At 40.4% G+C, this 20637-nt stretch overlaps 1 protein-coding gene across 1 annotated transcript in view; it reads right to left on the bottom strand.

Moving 5' to 3' along the window:
• Window positions 1-20151, bottom strand: part of ltl (larval translucida) — a 202229-nt gene extending 182078 nt beyond the window's left edge. Inside the window, exon 1 of the mRNA XM_067152363.2 lies at window positions 19850-20151. Coding sequence (XP_067008464.1) covers window positions 19850-20151 — 302 coding nt within the window. The remainder of the gene's footprint in view (window positions 1-19849) is intronic.
• Window positions 20152-20637: the final 486 nt, after the last annotated feature.

The following is a 20637-nucleotide window of genomic DNA, read 5'->3' as shown; positions in this document are numbered from 1 at the left end:
GAGGCTACTAACCTTACAGAGCCTTTACAACATCGCACCTGAGACCGGTCTGAAGGTGAATATACAAAAAACTGAGTTCATAACTAACATTACGCGAGCCCCATCAACAATCCCACTAGAAGACTCCACCATTATTAAAGTCCCTACAGTCAAGTACTTACGAGAATGGACATTACCAATGAAAGTGAAACATTGGCAATGGACACCAGATGTGCCAAGTTGGAGAGGGTCTACCACTACACTTCCAAATACCTTTCCACGAATCTTAAACATTACAACTCAGTAATAAGACCCGCTATGCTCTATGCCTCTGAATGTCTCTTGATGATCAGGAAGAGTCCACTCAGAAAAACAGAGATCAAGGAACGGAAAATCTTAAGGATGATATTTGGAACCATAAGAGAATAGGATAGCACTTTCAGAATCAGGCACAACAATGAGTTCTATGATAATCAGAAAGACATAATCACATGCATGAGAAAAAGGCGACTAGCCTTCCTCGGCCACTTGATCCGCATGGACCCTTGCAGGCTCACTAAAAAGATCTTCAGCGTGGCAGGTAGAGGGAAATCCTCCAAGAACAAATGGACTACATCAGTGAAATAAAAAAAAGAGAAAGTCACCTCCGTACAGGCCATGAAGGCCCTTGGAGGAGTGGAAGGTAAAGGATTTTACCATTGTTAACCGCGGCACCTGATGGGGTAGAGTGGTTAGCTCTACGCTTGGCCGTCTTTGCCCCCAGGAATTAACTTGTACTCATTTTTGGTGTAGGATGAGTGAACCTCAGGGCCATATGCACTTCCGGAAGTGGAAATCTCGTTTCTTAAATTTTACGACTTCCTGACGGGGATTCGAACCCATGTCCTTCCAGGCGAACCGAGCACGCCTTTACCGCCTCGGCCAGGCAGCCCCTACATCAGTGAAATAGGACGTTGAAAAATTAGAAATTCCATTAAACACCATACAGATTCTGACAGATTACTGTTCAGGGTGTCTGCCCAGTGTCCCTCACCAGGAAGAACACAGGGACACCAGACTATATTGGACAGACGAGAGGAAGCTGGCACACAAGTTTTCTGGGCAAGAAGAAAGAGTAAAAATCAGCCCCGTGGTCCCAAATAAGCCCAAACGAAAATAATAATAAAAATAGGCCTACTAATGGCTCCGATTTCTAAGACATGTCAAATTTTTATCCTCGTCTCATTTTAAAAATTCAGGTTCAACACTTTTCTAGCTTTTGTGATGACGACACAGTTTTCATAAGTCATATAAATGCTTAAATAGAAACCAAATACCTTATATAAGCCTGCACGTTGGCGACCTAAGTCAATGCCCCCATCTGGAGGGTGGTCTTTTCGCTCCTCCTCTAGTCAACAGCACGTGGGGAGTACCTATCCAAATGGTGACCACGCCCAGAGTTACTTAACTTCGAAGCATTCACGCGATCCGGTGTTTCAACATGGCTACGCATATTTTAGCATTAAATCATATTTGAACAAAAAAAGGTATAAAAGCATATTTCTGATCATATTATAATAGTTTGAGTCATTCTCCAAGTGTTTTTCACATGCTTTGTGTCGATAAAGGCAAGTTGTTTTGTTTGGTTACATTGGATTCCATTTCTTTTAAAATATTTTGTGGTTAACTGAAATCTGAAAGTACCTCCAGCGCCTCCCAGCGGAAGCTCTGGAACAATTCACGCATGCTGTTAGTTGTGTGTGGCCTGGCGTTGTCGTGCAGCACCACGACGTCTTTTGAGAGATGTCCAGGTGTATTTTGAAAATTACTACCTTCAATAGCTCCTAATACGAAAGTACTCAGCTTCAGGGGGGTATCTAAACAACTTATACTCAAGTCGTTCAACTTTACCATGACTGTTATAGTAGCAAAGAGGAGCAGCTAAGGTAGCATTCCTAAAACCAAGTCATAACACTGAAACGACGAGATTACGAAACCTCATTCTTTTTTAATTTTTTTTTTTTTTTTTGCTAGTTGCTTTACGTCGCACCGACATAGATAGGTCTTATGGCGACGATGGGACAAGGCAGGGCTAGGAGTGGTTAGGAAGCGGCCGTGGCCTTAATTAAGGTACAGCCCCAGCATTTGCCTGGTGTGAAAATGGGAAACCACGGAAAACCATTTTCAGGGCTGCCGATAGTGGGGTTCGAACCTACTATCTCCCGAATACTGGATACTGGCCGCACTTAAGCGACTGCAGCCATCGAGCTCTGTAACATCTTTCTTAAGAGGTCAGTTATGTGACTTAGAAACATAAAGTTTTAAAAGGACGAAAGAGTTGTATGGAAGCTTTAAGACCTAATTAAGCAATTAGGAAGTGTTTTAAATTAAGTTAGAAGATAAACATAATAAATCTTCCTTTACTCGACCTGCAGTTCTCCATTCAACTCATCCTCCCACCGCCCGTTTCCGACACTTTTTTAAGAGGTTCATTTTAAGCATAATTAACTTACTATTTTAAAATGGGTAAACATTTCTACACCTAAGCAAGGAAAAAGTAGCTGGGAATGTTCCTAAAGAACGAAATATGTACTACTAATTAGCTAGTTTTAAGTAAATATGCAGTACCAAAAAGGTAGAAATTCTTACTTTTATTGTATTCTTGTGAATATGACAATTTCCAATCTGCCTCAAACATTTAAGCTTGTAGGCCCTGCTGCGGAATCGACCGTACGCAGCAAAATGAACAAATATAAGGAAGTACCGTATGATGCCATTGTAGTGATTGCGGTGAAAACAATGTGGCCTTAGTGAAAGGAGGACAAAATCCTCATTTAAGATATTGGTCGACCGCTAAACTCTGCCACAGGAGGCTTGAGTTCCACCGAATTCCTGAACACCTGATGTGATGGGTACTTACACCGACACATTTTCCCGCTGGACGATTTTTCTTAGCCTAATATGCTTTGATTTATTACGAAACGTATTCAGCATCTGTATTTACATATTTATAACCAACACATTGCGTATTATATAATGAGAATGTATACGAACTTCGTTTTACAATGTGAATTACCCTCTGTGAGTGGGGACTAAAAAGGAAACCCAGAGGGGATCTAAACTTAGGAGCGCGGGTTAATGACTACGGGGAATCTAGCTAAATCTGGCATTGTGCCCACTTACTTCTATCACACTAATCACTTTGAATATTATCCAACCTTCCTTGGTCAACTCCTGTTGTCTTCCGTCTCCAACAGTATTAGGTTTGCAAAGCCTAGGGAATCTCATTTTCACTCGCTTCGTGGCCTTTCTCTTTACTCGACCGATATCTTCATTTTTTAAGGGTATCCTCTGATTATTGTTAGGAGATGATAGTTAACCAAGTTGTACTCTTAAAACAATAGTCACCACCACCAATCACGATGTATGTTAAAATGGGAATTAAATCATTAGTGATAGATAGGGAGCGGATTTCGATGTTGCAATAGGTTAGTTATCAACGAGTCGAAGGCATACTCTACGCCACACGTAGGTTTGGTAGGACAAGTTGCATAAAAATTAGGGGTTTCAAAGAACTGGTCCCTAATGTTTATGCAACTCATTAAACAGGAGCGTTGTCCGGCCTTGGAGATAACAATGTGTATCTGTAGTGGATTACTTAAGAACTTACACTAAATTCCTACCTTACGAACATGACTCATGGTGTAAGGGGAAAGGGGCGATGAAGTAAACAGAGAACTATAAAACAATTAGTAAATAAAATATATTCAAGCTCTTAAGTCTTTAAGCTTTTTTAATTGTGAAATTACCGACGTTTCGCCCCAGTGCAGTAGCGGGCTCATCAGTTGGAATGCTTTCCAAGATGCTGGCGCTAGTACGGCGTTGAGACACAACTGCAAACCTCCTGTGTAGGACAATGCAGTGACGGTGCATATTTTAAATAAAATATACTTTAGGAAAATAAATGATAAACCTAACCGATAAATGCATAGGCCACCACTAAACGAATTTGCTATTAAACTCCAGAAAAGGTAAGCGGATGTATGGCGGCATAGTGAAAATTCATTTTTCTTCCCACTTCACTATTTTCACATTGCGCTTCAACAGCGTCAGTGCTGGAATTTTGACACTAGTGTTATTTATTGTCTAAGTTATTTTATTTTACAATTTCCTTTAGGTCGCTACGACACAAATAGGTGTGAAGCACTATGATGGTGCAGATTAGAATATTCCATAAATGGAAACAAAATTATTTAATGTATCTTATGTACTGACAGTTATGTCAAAGAAAGGATTGATCTGAGTCGGCATTTATTTTAGATCTATGTTTAATTATTTTACATCTCCGTAACAATTACCTAGTATAAAACATATATATCTACGAATTATAGTTTCTCGAGTCGTGTCTCTCAGTTTCTGGCGTGTATAGTAAACCTGACTCTGATAGCTCCTTTTCTTGCAAAGCTAAGAATAATTTTCATTACATGCTGGGATTCGAACTTAGGATTTCCGCTTGGAACAGTCTTTCAATGCTATCATGAACCCTGAAGAAATGCGCTCGAACTATAGTAGTGTATGTTCTCCTTTGTACTCTGATTCTACTAAAAAATACCTAGTTTTTTAAAGCAACGTAATTATTCATTACTCCCACATAGTCTGTAGCAGGCACTGTTATTTGACTTAATAATAATAATAATAATAATAATAATAATAATAATAATAATAATAATAATAATAATAATAATAATACTTTTACGTCCCCCCACTATTCTTTTCAATGTTTTCGGAGACGCCGAGGTGCGGGAATTTCGTCTCGCAGGAGTTTTTTTAACGTGTTGGTTAATCTACTGAGATTATCCAGTATTCGAACCCCACTGTCGGCAACCCTGAAGAGGGTTTTCCGTGGTTTCCCATTTTCACACCAGGCAAATGCTGGGGATGTACATTAATTAAGGCCACGGCCGCTTCCTTCCCACTCCTAGTCCTTTCCTGTCCCATCGTCGCCATAAGACCTATCTGTGTCGGTGCGACTTAAAGCTGCTAACATGAAGCTGGCGTATTTGAGCACCATCAAATATCACCGAACTGAGCTGGGGTCGAACCTATGAACTTGAACTCAGAAGGCTAGCAATCTACCATCAGAGATATCCGGGTTGTAGCAAACGCCTTGTCTGTATGGCTATGGAGGTACGTTGCCAGGTTCCTGTCGGGGACCATAACCCAATAGGCTAACTAGGTGATCTTTATTCTGAAAGACTATGCCATGAGACGATATTTCCGCATTTTAAAACCAATTGCGGGGAAAACACGCAATAAACTGCTAACATATGTTCCTGAGTCATTAGTGGAGTGAATAATGTTAACAGCGATATGCTTAAGACTTTAAAATCCTTCTAACCGTAGATAGGACAACAATTTCTTTAGGGAAGAAGGGTAGTGTATAAAAGCATCAAATTCTTACTCTCCAATTCATTTTCATTAATAACGATGGTGATAATTGGTATTTTAGACCGAGTGAGTTGACTACGCAGTTTGGTCACGTAGCTGTCCGCTTGCATTCGGGGAGAAGGTGGGTTCGACTCCCTCCCCTCCCCCCTCCCCACTGTGGTCATCCCAGAAGATGTATTTTCTTGGTTTATCATTTTCACATCAGGCAAATGAAGATAATAATAATAATAATAATAATAATAATAATAATAATAATAATAATAATAATAATAATAATAATAATAATAATGTTATTGTTTTTTACGAACCACGAACTACTTTTAGCGTTTACAGAGACGATAAGGTGCCAGAATTTAGTCCCGCAGGAGTTCTTTTACGTACCAGTAAATCTACCGACAAGAGGATGAGTACTTGAGCACCTTCAAATACCACCGGACTGAACCACGATCGGACCTGTCATGTTGGGGATCAGAAGGCCAGCGCCTCAACCGTCTTAGCCACTCAGTCGGGCATTATTATTACATACATACACACACACACACACATACATACATACATACATACATACATACATACATACATGCATACATACATACATACATACATACATCATTATAGATCGTTATGCCTTTTAGCGTTCAGTCTGCAAGCCGATGTGAATTTACTAAACGTCGCCACATTCCTCTGTGTGCAACTAGTGCTGTGGCCTCATTTAGCTCTATACCTCTTATGTTTAAATCGTTAGAAACTGAGTCTAACCATCGTTGTCTTGGTCTCCCTCTACTTCTCTTAAACTCCATAATAGAGACCATTACTCTCCTAGGTAACCCATCTTCTATCTTATTAATATTATTCCTATTATTATAAAAGGACGCGGGAGCTAATATAGACTAATTTGATTCCGGTCAGTGGTCTCTTTCGAGCGATGCTTTAAGACTTCAAGTTAATGCTGGACACAACTATAACCTAATAATCACACCAATCTAGGCAGATGAAATGCTGCCAAATTCCATTTAAACTAGTCTGTTTCGCAGTTGTCCAAAAATAGAAATACAAACCAGAAAATGTTCTATTTTTCTTTCTTCACCACTTTTCCTACAGCATCTCGTGGTAGGATCTACAGTGTATGTCTTTTTAATGTGTTACCTATTACCAGAACGAAAGCTCTATTGTATCTGAAGATAGATAAATAAAGGACGAGAGAAGGAAGAATAAGAAGAACTAATGTGTCTGTAGATTACGTGGCACGAACATTTTTTTAATAAGTTACTTTCTGTGGAGAAATACCCTCACTAACGTATGGAGTCTGTTACCTATTTCTGGGCGTTAAATGCTTTTATTTTATTAAAAATAAGCAAAATGATATAAGAGTCACTCCAGGTTTCTTGATACAGACAAGTGTATTAAAATATAATAACATCCCTAGTAGGGGTTCACATGAAGACCATGTGATCGTGAAGGTTACGCAACTATTTATCTTCTTAATAAAAACTCTATGATCACTCGAAGATAAACTTGTTTGTACAATTTGCTTTACGTTGCACCGACTCGAAAAGATGCTCTGGCGGGGATGGGATAGGAAAGGGCTAGAAGTAGGAAAGAAGCGTCCGTGGCTTGATTGAGCCTAAACATTTGCCTGGTGTAAAAATGGGAAAGCAGAAAATTATCTTCAGGATTGCCGACAATGGGGTTCGAACCCACTGTCTCCCGAATGCAAGCTGACAGTTAAGAGCACCATGCCGTGCAACCACTCGCTCGTTAAAAGACAAATATCAAAAATTAAATGAGAAGAATTGTTGTATCATTAAGTGGTCGCCATCGGTTTAAAGGAAGATTACATTTAAAATGCAGTTATTTCGAATATTCTCATATAATGTTATTAATAAAGTTACTTATTTCGTATGGCAAAACAAGGATACATTATAAATACATATTTCTTAAACAAGTATGTAATTTACAGTTCAGCATTCAAAACTTAATGTCCAGACTTTTCAGCCAGTCCACTGCTTCTGTAGAGGCACTATGCAATTCTTGAACAGATCCATTGAATCTTCTTTTTTGGGCAGTCCATAACAACGTGCTGGATGGTTTGAGGCACATTATCACAGTCGCAGGATGGGTCTTCAGATTCTCCCCACTTGTGAAGCATTAATAAAGTTATCACTGAGAACAGAAAGGTGAAGGAGTTGAATAGCTGTGTGGTGCGAGTCGTTATAGGGGTGATAGAACACATCCACGGGCTGTCGTAAAAGGCTTCTGAAAGGGGAACCCCCATTAGGTCTCAACTTGGGAACGTGAGTTGGCAGCCACGGGAACTCTCGGATAGGTTTCCACTTACTTGTGCCAGGTTCCCTATCTCTTGCTCCTCTCTAACCCAAAACGGTATTAGATTGGCTAGGCTCTCTTTGCAGTCCTTTCCTTTCTTTTTTTCCTTCGTTCTTCGAAGTTCGGACCTGTTCAGGTTTTTGTCTGGTTGGTATTAAGAGAGAATGGTTACCCCCGTTGTTGTTCTTCTTCTTACAACAATAACGCTCATCAATAGGTTTATGACCTAGAAATGTTATAACTATGCAAGCATTTATGATCTTAAAATATATTAAAATATGACAATAAATATTACTTTAAATTCTTTTTGTCACATTTTCGAAATCTTAAAAATCTCGCCGCTGTTTAAATTAACATTATATTTAAAATCTAGAACATTCAATAATAAATAAATAATAATATTAATTTTTTAATTATATTTTGTGTTTACTTAATTCAGAGGTAACTCTAGACTCTGCACAGAACGAGATAAATGTCACATTTTGATGGGCGATCGGGAAGAATTACAAGAAGAAAAAATTACGATTTCTATTTTCACGCAACATTGACTTGTAATGGGAAAAAAAGACCACTCAACATCGCAGGATGTTACTAGGCCACATTTGAAATACGTCAAATCATTACAGTTCAGTTGAGGCTCACTATTGTGTCGCTTTATACGCAGCTGTCTCTTTCAATATAGATTAGCCTCCTAATTCACATAAATATATATTTCTAAGGGAGATAAAATGTAAGAACTTACACGCAACAATTAGGAGATGTGAAAAATCCGCCTTTAAAACCACTGAAAGGATTGTTCGAAAATGGAAATAAAATATAGAAATATGACAAAAACACGAAAATTCTCGGGAAAATATGACCATGATATGAAAAATTATTGGAACATTATAAAAAAAACATTAAAAGACCCAAAATATGACTCAATACGACCCTTGAAAATTGCATAATTTTACTCACCTTAGATAAAAGCACGCTTTACTTGTGTTTTTCATGGGATGAATATGAATAAATAAATATGACATCATAAACATCCGGGCCCTACTCATAAACAAAAAATGATTTTCGGCGGATACCTTGGTATCCAACACGCGTTCTAAGACAACTATCTAATAATAATTTCGTGTGGCTATTTCTAGCCGAGTGCAGCCCTTGTAAGGCAGGCCCTCCGATGAGGGTGGGCGGCATCTGCCATGTGTAGGTAACTGCGTGTTATTGTGGTGGAGGATAGTGTTATGTGTGAGTTGCAGGGATGTTGGGGACAGCACAAACACCCAGCCCTCGGGCCATTGGAATTAACCAATGAAGGTTAAAATCCCCGACCCGGCCGGAAATCGAACCCGGGGCCCTCTGAACCGAACGCCAGTACGCTGACCATTCAGCCAACGAGTCTGACTCTAAGACAACAGATACACGTTGATTCAAAATATGCAAACCATTTGTCTCTGTCACCCACCGTTATTTACATATGTTTAACATTGTATCCATCCAACTGGATAGAAAAAAACAAATGACCTTGTTTTAAAGAACGTAAAAGATTATCGATGTTTATTAAATACGATAAAGAAGAGGAAAACAAAGTTCCTTGGACACGTACTGGGACATGACTCTCTTCTACCAAACCATCATTGAAGGTAAAATACTAGGAAAGAGAACCAGGGGACGACCAAGGATGGCATACATCAAGAACTCTGTCGGTGAACTAGCATGTGGTTCATATAGCAACATTAAGAGGCTAGCAGAAGATCATCAGATGTGGCTACAGCGAAAAGGCATTGCGTTTAGTAGATGGTGATTGGACATTTTATCAAGAAAAACAACTCACAGACAGAAATTTCACTAGAGCACTGATTGCTATATGGAGTACTAATGAACATGGGCTTTGGCTAAGATCTGTGCAAATGCACCACATGGCACATACTGGATTTGTTTGTTACACAGCCTCACACGTAGCAAAACAGATCTGATGAATTTAAGCAACCTCCGGACGTCATAATATCCACTGTCACTAACAACAGAAACGAAGCAAATTAAAATATTCAGCTTTGTGTGAAAACGAAAATACAATTAAATATTTACAACGAACGCTCTTCCATGAAAAATATTTTTTAACATCTTCAAAAACCTGACGTGAAAGAGCAAAATGGTTTTCAGATTTGAAATCAGCATGAAAATCTGCACTACAGACAGTAAACATCACGTCAGATATCTGCCCCTTGTAAATCAGTGCAATCACCAGCAGGTACGGTTCATTTAGCTGTAAGCTTATGGGGCTGGAACTTCCATCATCGACAGCCCTGAAATAACGTTTGCAGTGGTTTCCCATTTTCATCAGGGAAATGCCGGAGTTGCACCAATTCAAAGCCACGAATTGTACCTCCCTAGTCCTAGCACTTTCCCAGTTCACCACCGCCGATAACCTGTATATGTTCGAGCACCATTAATTAATTAATTAATTAATTAATTAATTAATTAATTAGAGAGAAAAGAGCACAACATGCATACTTTTTCTTCTTTTTACAGTTAGCTTTACGTCGCACCGACACAGATAGGTCTTATAGCGATAATGGGATACGAAAGGACTACAGTAGGAGTGGGAAGGAATCTGCCGTGGCCTTCATTAAAGTACATCCGAAGCATTTGCCTGGTGTGAAAATAGGAAACTACGGGAAACTATTTTTTTTTTTTTTTGCTAGGGGCTTTACGTCGCACCGACACAGATAGGTCTTATGGCGACGATGGGATAGGAAAGGCCTAGGAGTTGGAAGGAAGCGGCCGTGGCCTTAATTAAGGTACAGCCCCAGCATTTGCCTGGTGTGAAAATGGGAAACCACGGAAAACCATCTTCAGGGCTGCCGATAGTGGGATTCGAACCTACTATCTCCCGGATGCAAGCTCACAGCCGCGCGCCTCTACGCGCACGGCCAACTCGCCCGGTCGGGAAACTATTTTCAGGGCTGCCGACAGTGAGGTTCGTTTCTTGCTAGTGGCTTTAAGTCGCACCGACACAGATAGGTCTTATGGCGATGATAGGATAGAAAAGGCCTAGGAGTTGGAAGGAAGCGGCCGTAGCCTTAATTAAGGTGTGAAAATGGGAAACCACGAAGAACCATCTTCAGGACTGCCGACGTTGGGATTCGAATCCACTATCTCCTGGACGCAAGCTTACAGCCGCGTGCCTCTAACCGCACGGCCAACTCGCTCGGTACAGTGGGGTTCGAACCCATCATCTCCAGAATGCAAGCTCACAGCTGCGCGCCCCTAACTGCACGGCGAACTTGCTCGGTCATGCATGTTATATGTAATATACAGTACTGTTATTCATGGCAAAAGTGCTGTTTTGTAATTTTCCTCTTAGGACACACTAAAAAGAAGTAATGTGTATGACGTCCTTTTACACAATATCCGCATAGAGGAACTTAGCAAAGAAACCTGGTCCTCTCAGCACAAGGTCTGTATGGTTTGTTTGGGTTGTCAGTCCAGAGAATGGTTTGATGCAGCTCTCCGTATCACATTTCTTGTACTATTTAATTCCAACATAACTGCTACATCCTCACTACTCTGTACATCATATTCATGTTTTAGTTTACAATGTTTAACCTCCTACACTTCCTTCGAAAACCAAATGAACAGATCCTGTTTGGTACATGTTTTGTCCTCTCAATATATCTCGTTTTCTGGTCAAATTTTCCCCGAATCGCTCACCTCTTACACCCTTATCCACTATCTCTTGATCTGAGGTCCAGTGTATCCATCTCACCTTTGAAATTCTTCCGTAACAACAAATTTCAAAGGCACCTACTCCCTTCCTTTCTGAGCCAGTTGTTCATATAAAATGCTTACATGCGACAGAACCGTGTCTAAAACCGGTAAGTCTGGTATTAAAGTACTCTGAATGCCACTCGGCTGTTCCTTGAATTCCTTCACACAATCATCGGCATCGAAGGAGTGTGTCTAACAAATTTATATACCCAGACGGAGGACATAATACTACGAGGATGTGAAACGTCTCTCCTAATAAGAGGCGTGTGAGAGACTGAACGGTACCATCAGGAAGTTATTGATCTTGACAGCAACAGCGTTCCCTTTTCCTCCTCCTCTTCCTCCTCCTCCTCCACCACCACCGCCACAAACGAATAATAATAATAATACTAGTAATAATAATGATAAATCCAGCTTTTGGGTTAAATGGCCACGGTACTGTTCTTAGGCTCAGAGGGTCCCGAGTTAGATTCCCGGCTGGGTCGGGAATTTTAACGTTGTCTAGTTAATTACTCTAGCATTAAGACGTGTGGTGTGGTGGCTAATGGGGTTATATAAAAATAAGGGGCAGCAAGAGAAAATGAAAACCATTGTTTACTCTGTGGAGAAATAATGGAAGAAGCTTATCTATTGAGAGTATGTAGGGGAACTGATGCGCTTAGAATTGAATATTTTGGAGGTGAATATAAATCAAAAATAGAAGGAGAGAAAGAATTCTATAAAATTGCTAAATTGTTAAACAAAGAATGAGTCAGACCACGACGAATAGCAAAGTTTTTTTTTTTTTTTTTTTTTTTTTTTTTTTTTTTTTTTTTTTTTTGTATTTTAAGAAATATGTGGCTCTGCCACAAAATTTGAAATGTGGTACGAGGGCTGAAACGGGGTCCACTCAGTCTCGTCAGGTCAACTGAATAGAGGATGGTTCGATTCACACCTCAGCCATCCTCGAAGTGGTTTTCCGTGGTTCTCATTTCTCCAGGCAAATGCCGGGATGGTACCTAACTTAAGGCCATGGCCGCTTCCTTCCCCGTTCCTGGCCCACCCCTTCCAATCTTCCCACCCCCCACAAGGCCCTTGTTCAGCATAGCAGGTGAGGTCGCCCGGGCGAGGTACTGATCCTCCTCCCCAGTTGTATCCCCGGCCAAATTTCTCACGCTCCAGGGCGCTGCCCTTGAGGCGGTAGAGGTGGGATACCTCACTGAGTCCGAGGGAAAAAAAACAACCCTGGAGGGTAAACAAATTTAAAAGAAGAAGAAGTGGAAAAAGGAAATTAAAAGAGATTAGCACTAACTAAAAGTATTAAAAGAAACCAAGAACAAAGTCAACGTTTAGAATCATGGTTGTATTGTTGTCGTCACTGTTAATGTGTTAAATTGCATTTTAATCTGCTTAGTTTACAATAGATGAAATGTGCCTTTCTCAGCTGCTGGAATTCCGTAGTTGTAGGTCAAGAATTCACGGTGTCTATTGTAAACTAAGGAGAAATCTGTTCGGACTCATAATAAGCAAATACTCGCGCCAATTAATAAAAAAGGTAAGATACATGTTGTCCTAGACAATAAAACACTGTTAATACCTAGGAGAAAAATAAAGTCTTAATTTTTTTGAACTACAATTTAGAGATTAGGTGGAAAGAGTAACTAGGTGTAAGTGTAATGCTTGTTAAGGTAGTAGTAGAACAATTTAAATGTAATAAGAACATCATGCATGTATCAGAATAATATGAATTGCAATAAATGATTGCTCTCTCTCCAGTTCCAGGCGATCCGGAACTATAAAACTAGGTATTCGTTTTTTTCTTAATACACATCTTCATTTACCTACACACAACACATCACACTACAAATCACCATAGGAACACGAGATAGTAAGTATATCCCTTCAGGTTAGGAATAATAATAATAATAATAATAATAATAATAATAATAATAATAATAATAATAATGTCCGACTCGCTGGCTGAATGGTCAGCGTACTGGCCTTCGGTTCAGAGGGTCCCGGGTTCGATTCCCGGCCGGGTCGGGGATTTTAACCTTCATTGGTTAATTCCAATGGTCCGGGGGCTGGGTGTTTGTGCTGTCCCCAACATCCCTGCAACTCACACACCACACATAACACTATCCTCCACCACAATAACACGCAGTTACCTACACATGGCAGATGCCGCCCACCCTCATCGGAGGGTCTGCCTTACAAGGGCTGCACTCGGCTAGAAATAGCCACACGAAATAATAATAATAATAATAATAATAATAATAATAATAATAATAATAATAATAATAATATTCTTATGCCTATCTTGGAATTCCACATTAAAACATTACAACGCCGTTGTCAAAACAGAATGCCTATATGCCAGTGAATGCCTGTCCATGAATTACAAGCTGGAGAAGCTGGAGGTCCTGGAAAGAAGAATCCTCAGAAAAAATTATAGGAGCTGTCCAAACTGAAAGCGGATGGAAACTTCGGAGTAACAAAGAAGTTTACCAGAAGGTGGAAAGAATCTCAGAGACCATGAAGAAAAGGAGACTGGCGTTTCTTGGACATCTATACAGAATGAACGCAAACAGACTTACCAAACAGATATTGGATTACTTCTGAAGAAAAAAGACCACTACAGCATGGATTAATGAAACGAAGAAGGATATGGAAAGGTTAAGCATCTTGGAAGACCAGCTGTTAGAAAGGAATACGTTTAGGAACACACTGAAGAATTTGGAAGGTGTTCAAGCCGCAGGAAGAACTAGGAAGACCGGAAGAGCCTGGACAGATGAACAACGGAAGCAGGCCAGCGAACGCATGAAGGAGTATTGGACCCAGAGAAAACTCCGCATGAAGAGAAAGAAATGAAGTTGTAGCGTGATCCTTACTGGTCCATTCGCTTGAAAAAATAATAAAAAAATCTCTCTTTCTTTTCTTAATCTGTTTACCCTCCAGGGTTGGTTTTCCCCTCACACTCAGCGAGGTATCCCATCTCTATCTCCTCAAGGGCAGTGTCCTGGAGCGTGAGGCATTTGGTCGGGGTACAAGCGGAAAGGAGGACCAGTACCTCATCCAGGTTGCCTCACCTGCTCTGCTGAACAAGGGCCTTGTGGGGATGGGAAGATTGGAAAGAATAGACACGGAAGAGGGAAGGAAGCGGCCGTGGCCTTAAGTTAAGTTATTTGCCTGAAGAAGAAGTGGGAAACCACGGAAAACCACTTCGAGGATGGCTGATTTGGGAATCGAACTCTCCTCTACTCAGTTGACCTCACGAGGATGAGTGGTCTCCGTTCCAGCCCCCGGACCACTTTTCAAATTTCGTGGCAGTGCCGGGAATCGAGCCCGGGCCTCCGGATTTGGCAGCTAATCACACAAACCACTACACCACAGAGGCGGACAATAATAATAATAATAATAATAATAATAATAATAATAATAATAATAATAATAATAATAATAATAATAATAATAATAATAATAATAATAATAATAACAATACAGTCGAACCCCGATATCTCGAACCTCCATTGCTGAATTTTCAGTATCCTGAAGTAATTTATTATTCGAAGTAATTTATTATTCGAAGTTCATTTACACGAATTTCTCTATATCTCGAAGCAAACATTTTCTCCCCTGAAGCAAAAAAACGAAATGGCGTATGGCTTTTAGTGCCGGGAGTGTCCGAGGACATGTTCGGCTCGCCAGGTGCAGGTCTTTCGATTTGACAACCGTAGGCAACCTGCGCGTCGTGATGGTGATGAAATGATGATGAAGACGACACATACACCCAGCCCCCGTGCCAGAGAAATTAACCAATGATGGTTGAAATTCCCGACCCTACCGAACCCGGGACCCCTGTGACCAAAGGCCAGCACGCTAACCATTTAGCCATGGAGACGGACTCTGAAGCAAGAAATACTCTGTAACTCGAATTTTGTGCCACACTAACTACGCAATGCATTTGTGGTTTGTGAGGAACAGTTAACAAGTAAAGAAAGGGTTACAGTGATGCTGGGAGCTAATATGTCGGGAACCGAAAAACTAAAACTTCTAATGATCGAAAAATCGGCGAAGCACGAAAGCAACCCCGGAAGTCGCGGATGACAAGCTCCATTTACGAATCTCGCCTGCGTGGTATTGACGAGAAGTTTCAACGTGAAGGGAGGAAAGGTTAGCAGTAACAAACAGAAGAGACAAACGGATTTTTTTCCAAAAGTGTTAACCGAGGTATGTTTCTTGTTTCACTACTGTATGTACTGTATCCTGCATTCTAAAACGTTACTATAATCATCATCATCATCATCTGTTTACCCTCCAGGTTTGTTTTTTCTCTCAGACTTAGAGAGGGATCCCACCTCTACCGCCTCAAGGGCAGTGTCCTGGAGCTTCAGACTCTTGGTCGGGGGATACAACTGGGGAGTATGACCAGTACCTCGCCCAGGCGGCCTCACCTGCTATGCTGAACAGGGGCCTTGTGGAGGGATGGGAAGATTGGAAGGGATAGGCAAGGAAGAGGTAAGGAAGCGGCCGTGGCCTTAGGTTAGGTACCATCCCGGCATTCGCCTGGAGGAGAAGTGGGAAACCACGGAAAACCACTTCCAGGATGGCTGAGGTGGGAATCGAACCCACCTCTACTCAGTTGACCTCCCGAGGCTGAGTCGACCCCGTTCCAGCCCTCGTACCACTTTTCAAATTTCGTGGCAGAGCCGGGAATCGAACCCGGGCCTCCGGGGGTGGCAGCTAATCACGCTAACCACTACACCACAGAGGCGGACAGTTACTATAATAATGGTTATAATTAAAGTGATGCCGTAACATAGAGTTTGTTTTTATATTTTAAATATTACATTTAGTATAAGCCCTTAGATACATATGATTCAATTTTGTGTTATACGTCCCCAGGACGAAAGTTTGGGACAGTCTGGTGCAAAAAGGAATTGGACAGGGATTAATAAAAATGATCATGGCATTGTATAAGGAATGTTGTAGTTGCGTGCAAACACAAGTTGGCAGAACAAGTTGGTTCAAAATAACTAGTGGGCTGAGACAGGGAAGTGTTCTATCACCAATCCTGTTTACAATAGTAATGGATGACATCATGAGAACAGCAAAAGCAGCATAGGAGGAAGAGAAATGAACATCTTATTTGCAGATGATATTGTGATTTGGGGAGAAGACGACAGGAAGGTTCAAGAACAGTTGAATGTGGTGAATGGGAAGATCGAAGAATGTGGATTGAAAATAAGTGTAGAAAAGAGTAAAACTCTTGTTATGACTAGAGGGGAGAAAGAAGGGAAAGGTCAGATTAGACTTGCAGTCAAGCCCCTGGAAGTAGTGGAGACGTTTACATACCTGGGGAGTGAATTAATGGAGAATGCTCGACTGGATGCTGAGATTAGTAAAAGGATTCAAGCTGGAAGCTGTTTCTATGATAGTGTAAGAAACATGTTATGGGACAAAGATGTGCCAACGGAAGCAAAGGATACTATGTACAAGATGTATTACGTACCCATAACTACTTATGGGGCAGAAACTTGCACAATGAGAAAGAAGGATGAGAGTCGAATACAGGCAGCCGAAATGAAGTTCTTGAGGAGTATGATACAGAAGAGTAGAAGAGACAAAATAAGGAATGAGAAAATCCGGGAAGAAATTGGAGTGGAAAAAATGAATGATAGAATAGAGAAGAGCTGACTAAGATGGTTTGGGCACATAAAGCGAATGAGCGACGAAAGAATGCCAAAAAAAAAGGGTGATGGAAATGCAAATCCAACGAAGGAGAGGCCGTGGACGATCACGATTGAGATGGAAGGATACCATCCAACGCAGCATTATAGAAAGAAACCTGGACTGGGACACAGGGTTGGAGGAGGAGTGGTGGAAAGACCGAAGAAAGTGGAGAGGAACCACATTTGCCCCTACCCGGCTACAGCTGGATAAAGGGAAATGATGATGATGATGATGATGATGATGATGATGACGTGCTCAAAAACGGTATTCTTTATATCTGGAAATTTCGATAACTCGAAATAAAATTTAGCTCCCGAGGTGATTCGAGATATTTTACCAGTTACTTGGGCACTGTACTACGTTTGCATTGAGTCCATTTTTATGACCGGGCGTTCATCCTTAGGCCAATCCTGCGTGTAGGGTTTTTTACTCTAGTGTGTGTCTGTGAGTTGGTTGGTAGAGTGGTTTGGTGTGTTGTGTGTGAAGGAAGACTAACAGAAACACCCAGTCCCGGAGCGAGAGAAGAGAAGAATGAAAACAAATCAAAATCTCACATCAGCCAAATCTGTTGCTTGTGAATGTAATAATAAAGTTATTGGTTTTCACATCGCACTAACTACTTCTACTGTTTTCGGAGACGCCGAGGTGCCGGAATATTGTCGCACGGGCTTTCTTTTACCTCCCAATAAATCTACCAACTTGAAGCTGCCGCATTTGAGCACCTTCATTTGCCACCGGACTCACCCGGGATCTGATGATGAATATTATTATTATTATTATTATTATTATTATTATTATTATTATTATTATTATTATTATTGCTGTTTAAAAGCGATCGCAATATACAAGTCTGAAAGCTGTTCGTATGAGCTCCACAGAGTAAATGTAGTATTTCTCACTTATTTAGAAGGCGAAAGATTTCTAACCGTTGAGGACATTTAAAAAAAATTAGCACATCGACTGACAAATATATTTACGATCCAATATTAAGGCCATAATATTCCTACCCGTTACATAAATAGACACATAACGACTTAATGATAGACATCAATGCAACAGCAGTCAAAACAGAAGAACTTAGTGAATTTCACACATCTTCTGGGCTGTGAACTCAACTTGACAATACAGTTTTGAACTCAACTCAAAAAAAAAAAAAAAAGCAACACGCAAATAATTCCCAGGTCTGTACTTGAAATTTCCTTAGAAAGGAAAATTCACAAATTTAAGTCTATAAAATATCTTTTAATCGGGTGATTGGTTTCGTAAAATTCATTAATTGCTATCCTACTCTTAATAGATGAGCAAAAGACTAATTGAGCTAATTTCGTTGAGAGAATAGAACACAAGGTACCGCACGCTTACAATAATACTGTCCTTTCTCCCAAATCACTGTTCGAGTTTAATGTTTGAAACGGGTTCTCAAAATGTATTTCTATTTATTATTTGTGTTATTTATTGATATTTTTATACGTGCTTGAGTATTAATGGAGCATCTAGAAATTACTAACTACTTAACTATACACAGAGTTATCACTCTCCCTAGACGTTCAAGAAATCTAAAATTATTTCTTGTGTCATAAAATTTATTTAGCATGATTTACAATAATAATAATAATAATAATAATAATAATAATAATAATAATAATAATAATAATAATACTATAGTTATTGGCTTGACGTCCCGATACGTAGTTTTACGGTTTTGTGGACGCCGAGGAGCCGGAATTTCGTCCCGCAGGAGTTCGTTTACGTGTCAGTAAATCTACCGACACGAGGCTGATGTATTTGAGAACCTTCAAATATCACCGGACTCAGCCAGGATCAAACTTGCCAAGTTGAGATCATAAAGCCAGCGCCTCAACCGTCTGAGCCACTCAGCCCAGCGTATGGTTTAGATTCACGACAGTTTATTTGTTTGGCAGAGGATGATACTGTAATTTTCAATGTGCAGTCACGTTAAAAGTCAATTTTTGTGAGTTACGACATGTGTTATAATAAATACGTTGAATGCTGTGTAAATACTTAAGAAAATAAGAAACTGTAGGTCTATGTCTGAAATTTGTATTGAATACAAAATCTTGCACGTTTTAGACTGTAGCTCTATAGTACAGCGATTTTTTTCGTATACTAACAATAGACGTTATTATATTTTCAACCCATGCAAAATACACGAATACTGTTCATTCTCTTGAAAAATCGAACACACTAGGTTATATATAATATTTAAGTTTCATTTTGTGTAAATACATAAGAAAATAGTTCCTGGGAGGCTTGAGGTTCTGGGGGACTTACGAACTATGCTTTAAATTACCATAGGAAGCAAAAGCCGCAAATTTAAGACTATAAAAGACCGCAGTACGGAGATATTCCTTCGTACCTACATTGTAACAGACACCCTCGTACTCTCAATACATGAGAAAAAGACAAATTTAAATAGTTGTCCTTATGAAATCACACGCACACAGTATATATTGTTTAATTATTCTGTGTAAAGCACTTTAAAAAAGTCAATAGTTTCCTTTAAGGACAGGTTAGATAATTCCAAACATTTTTAGTATAGAATAAAGAAGTCACTACAATTACGAATTACAGTTACGAAATCACTTGATATGGATATAACATTTAAAATTATTGCTGTCTGACTTACCTGAGGTTGTCGTGATTTAACTTGAGCGTTAAGATGTCGATACCGATCTGCTGGAAGTTATGTGCTGAGAAATCATCGAGCTGAGAGTACGCGATTTTCAATGAGATGCCTGTATCTGCCGGGAACTTATCCGTAAGGGCATCCAACACCTGCGCGAAGGATGTCATACGTTCACAAGCGACGGCAACAGTACCTATAGCCTCGTGCGTCCTGCAGGCGCATGGGGAGATCTCCCTGCGCACCGCACAGTGGAGCGAAGAGCCCACCGTCAACCCTAGCAGTGTATACAGGAACGTAGACATAGCGACAAGTGGCGCATGCATAGCTTGATACGATACACGACACGCCGCGCTTCTAACCGACTTTGGACTCTGGCCAGCAGAAAACAATCACACTGGACTAGACTACTTGGTCGTCACAGCAGAGCAAGGACTCTGAGTAGCATCTGTACCTGCCGAACGAGAGCGCGATTGTTGAAGTAATGGCGCGCAGTAAGAGAGTGCTAATGCAGCCAATTGGGCTGCCGCTAGAGGGGGCAGCGGGGTTCTTTCCTTCTCTTTTTCTCTCTGTGAATGGCACCTTACAAAGCTAATCAACGTCCCTCTACCAGAAGAACATTCCAAAAACACTACTACAAGTTCCCATGGGATTGTTAATGCAATGCTGCTCTAGCACTATCACAGAACACGTAATCTTCAGCACTGTGGAAGAGAATGAATGGTGTTAGGAATGTGCTGGTACTTATACACTCACTGAGATATGTTTTTTGCGTTCACCGTTCTGTTCTG

The sequence above is a fragment of the Anabrus simplex genome, chromosome 8, assembly GCF_040414725.1.
Source record: "Anabrus simplex isolate iqAnaSimp1 chromosome 8, ASM4041472v1, whole genome shotgun sequence".
NCBI lineage: Eukaryota > Metazoa > Arthropoda > Insecta > Orthoptera > Tettigoniidae > Anabrus > Anabrus simplex.
This window is presented reverse-complemented; position numbering and strand designations above follow the sequence as displayed.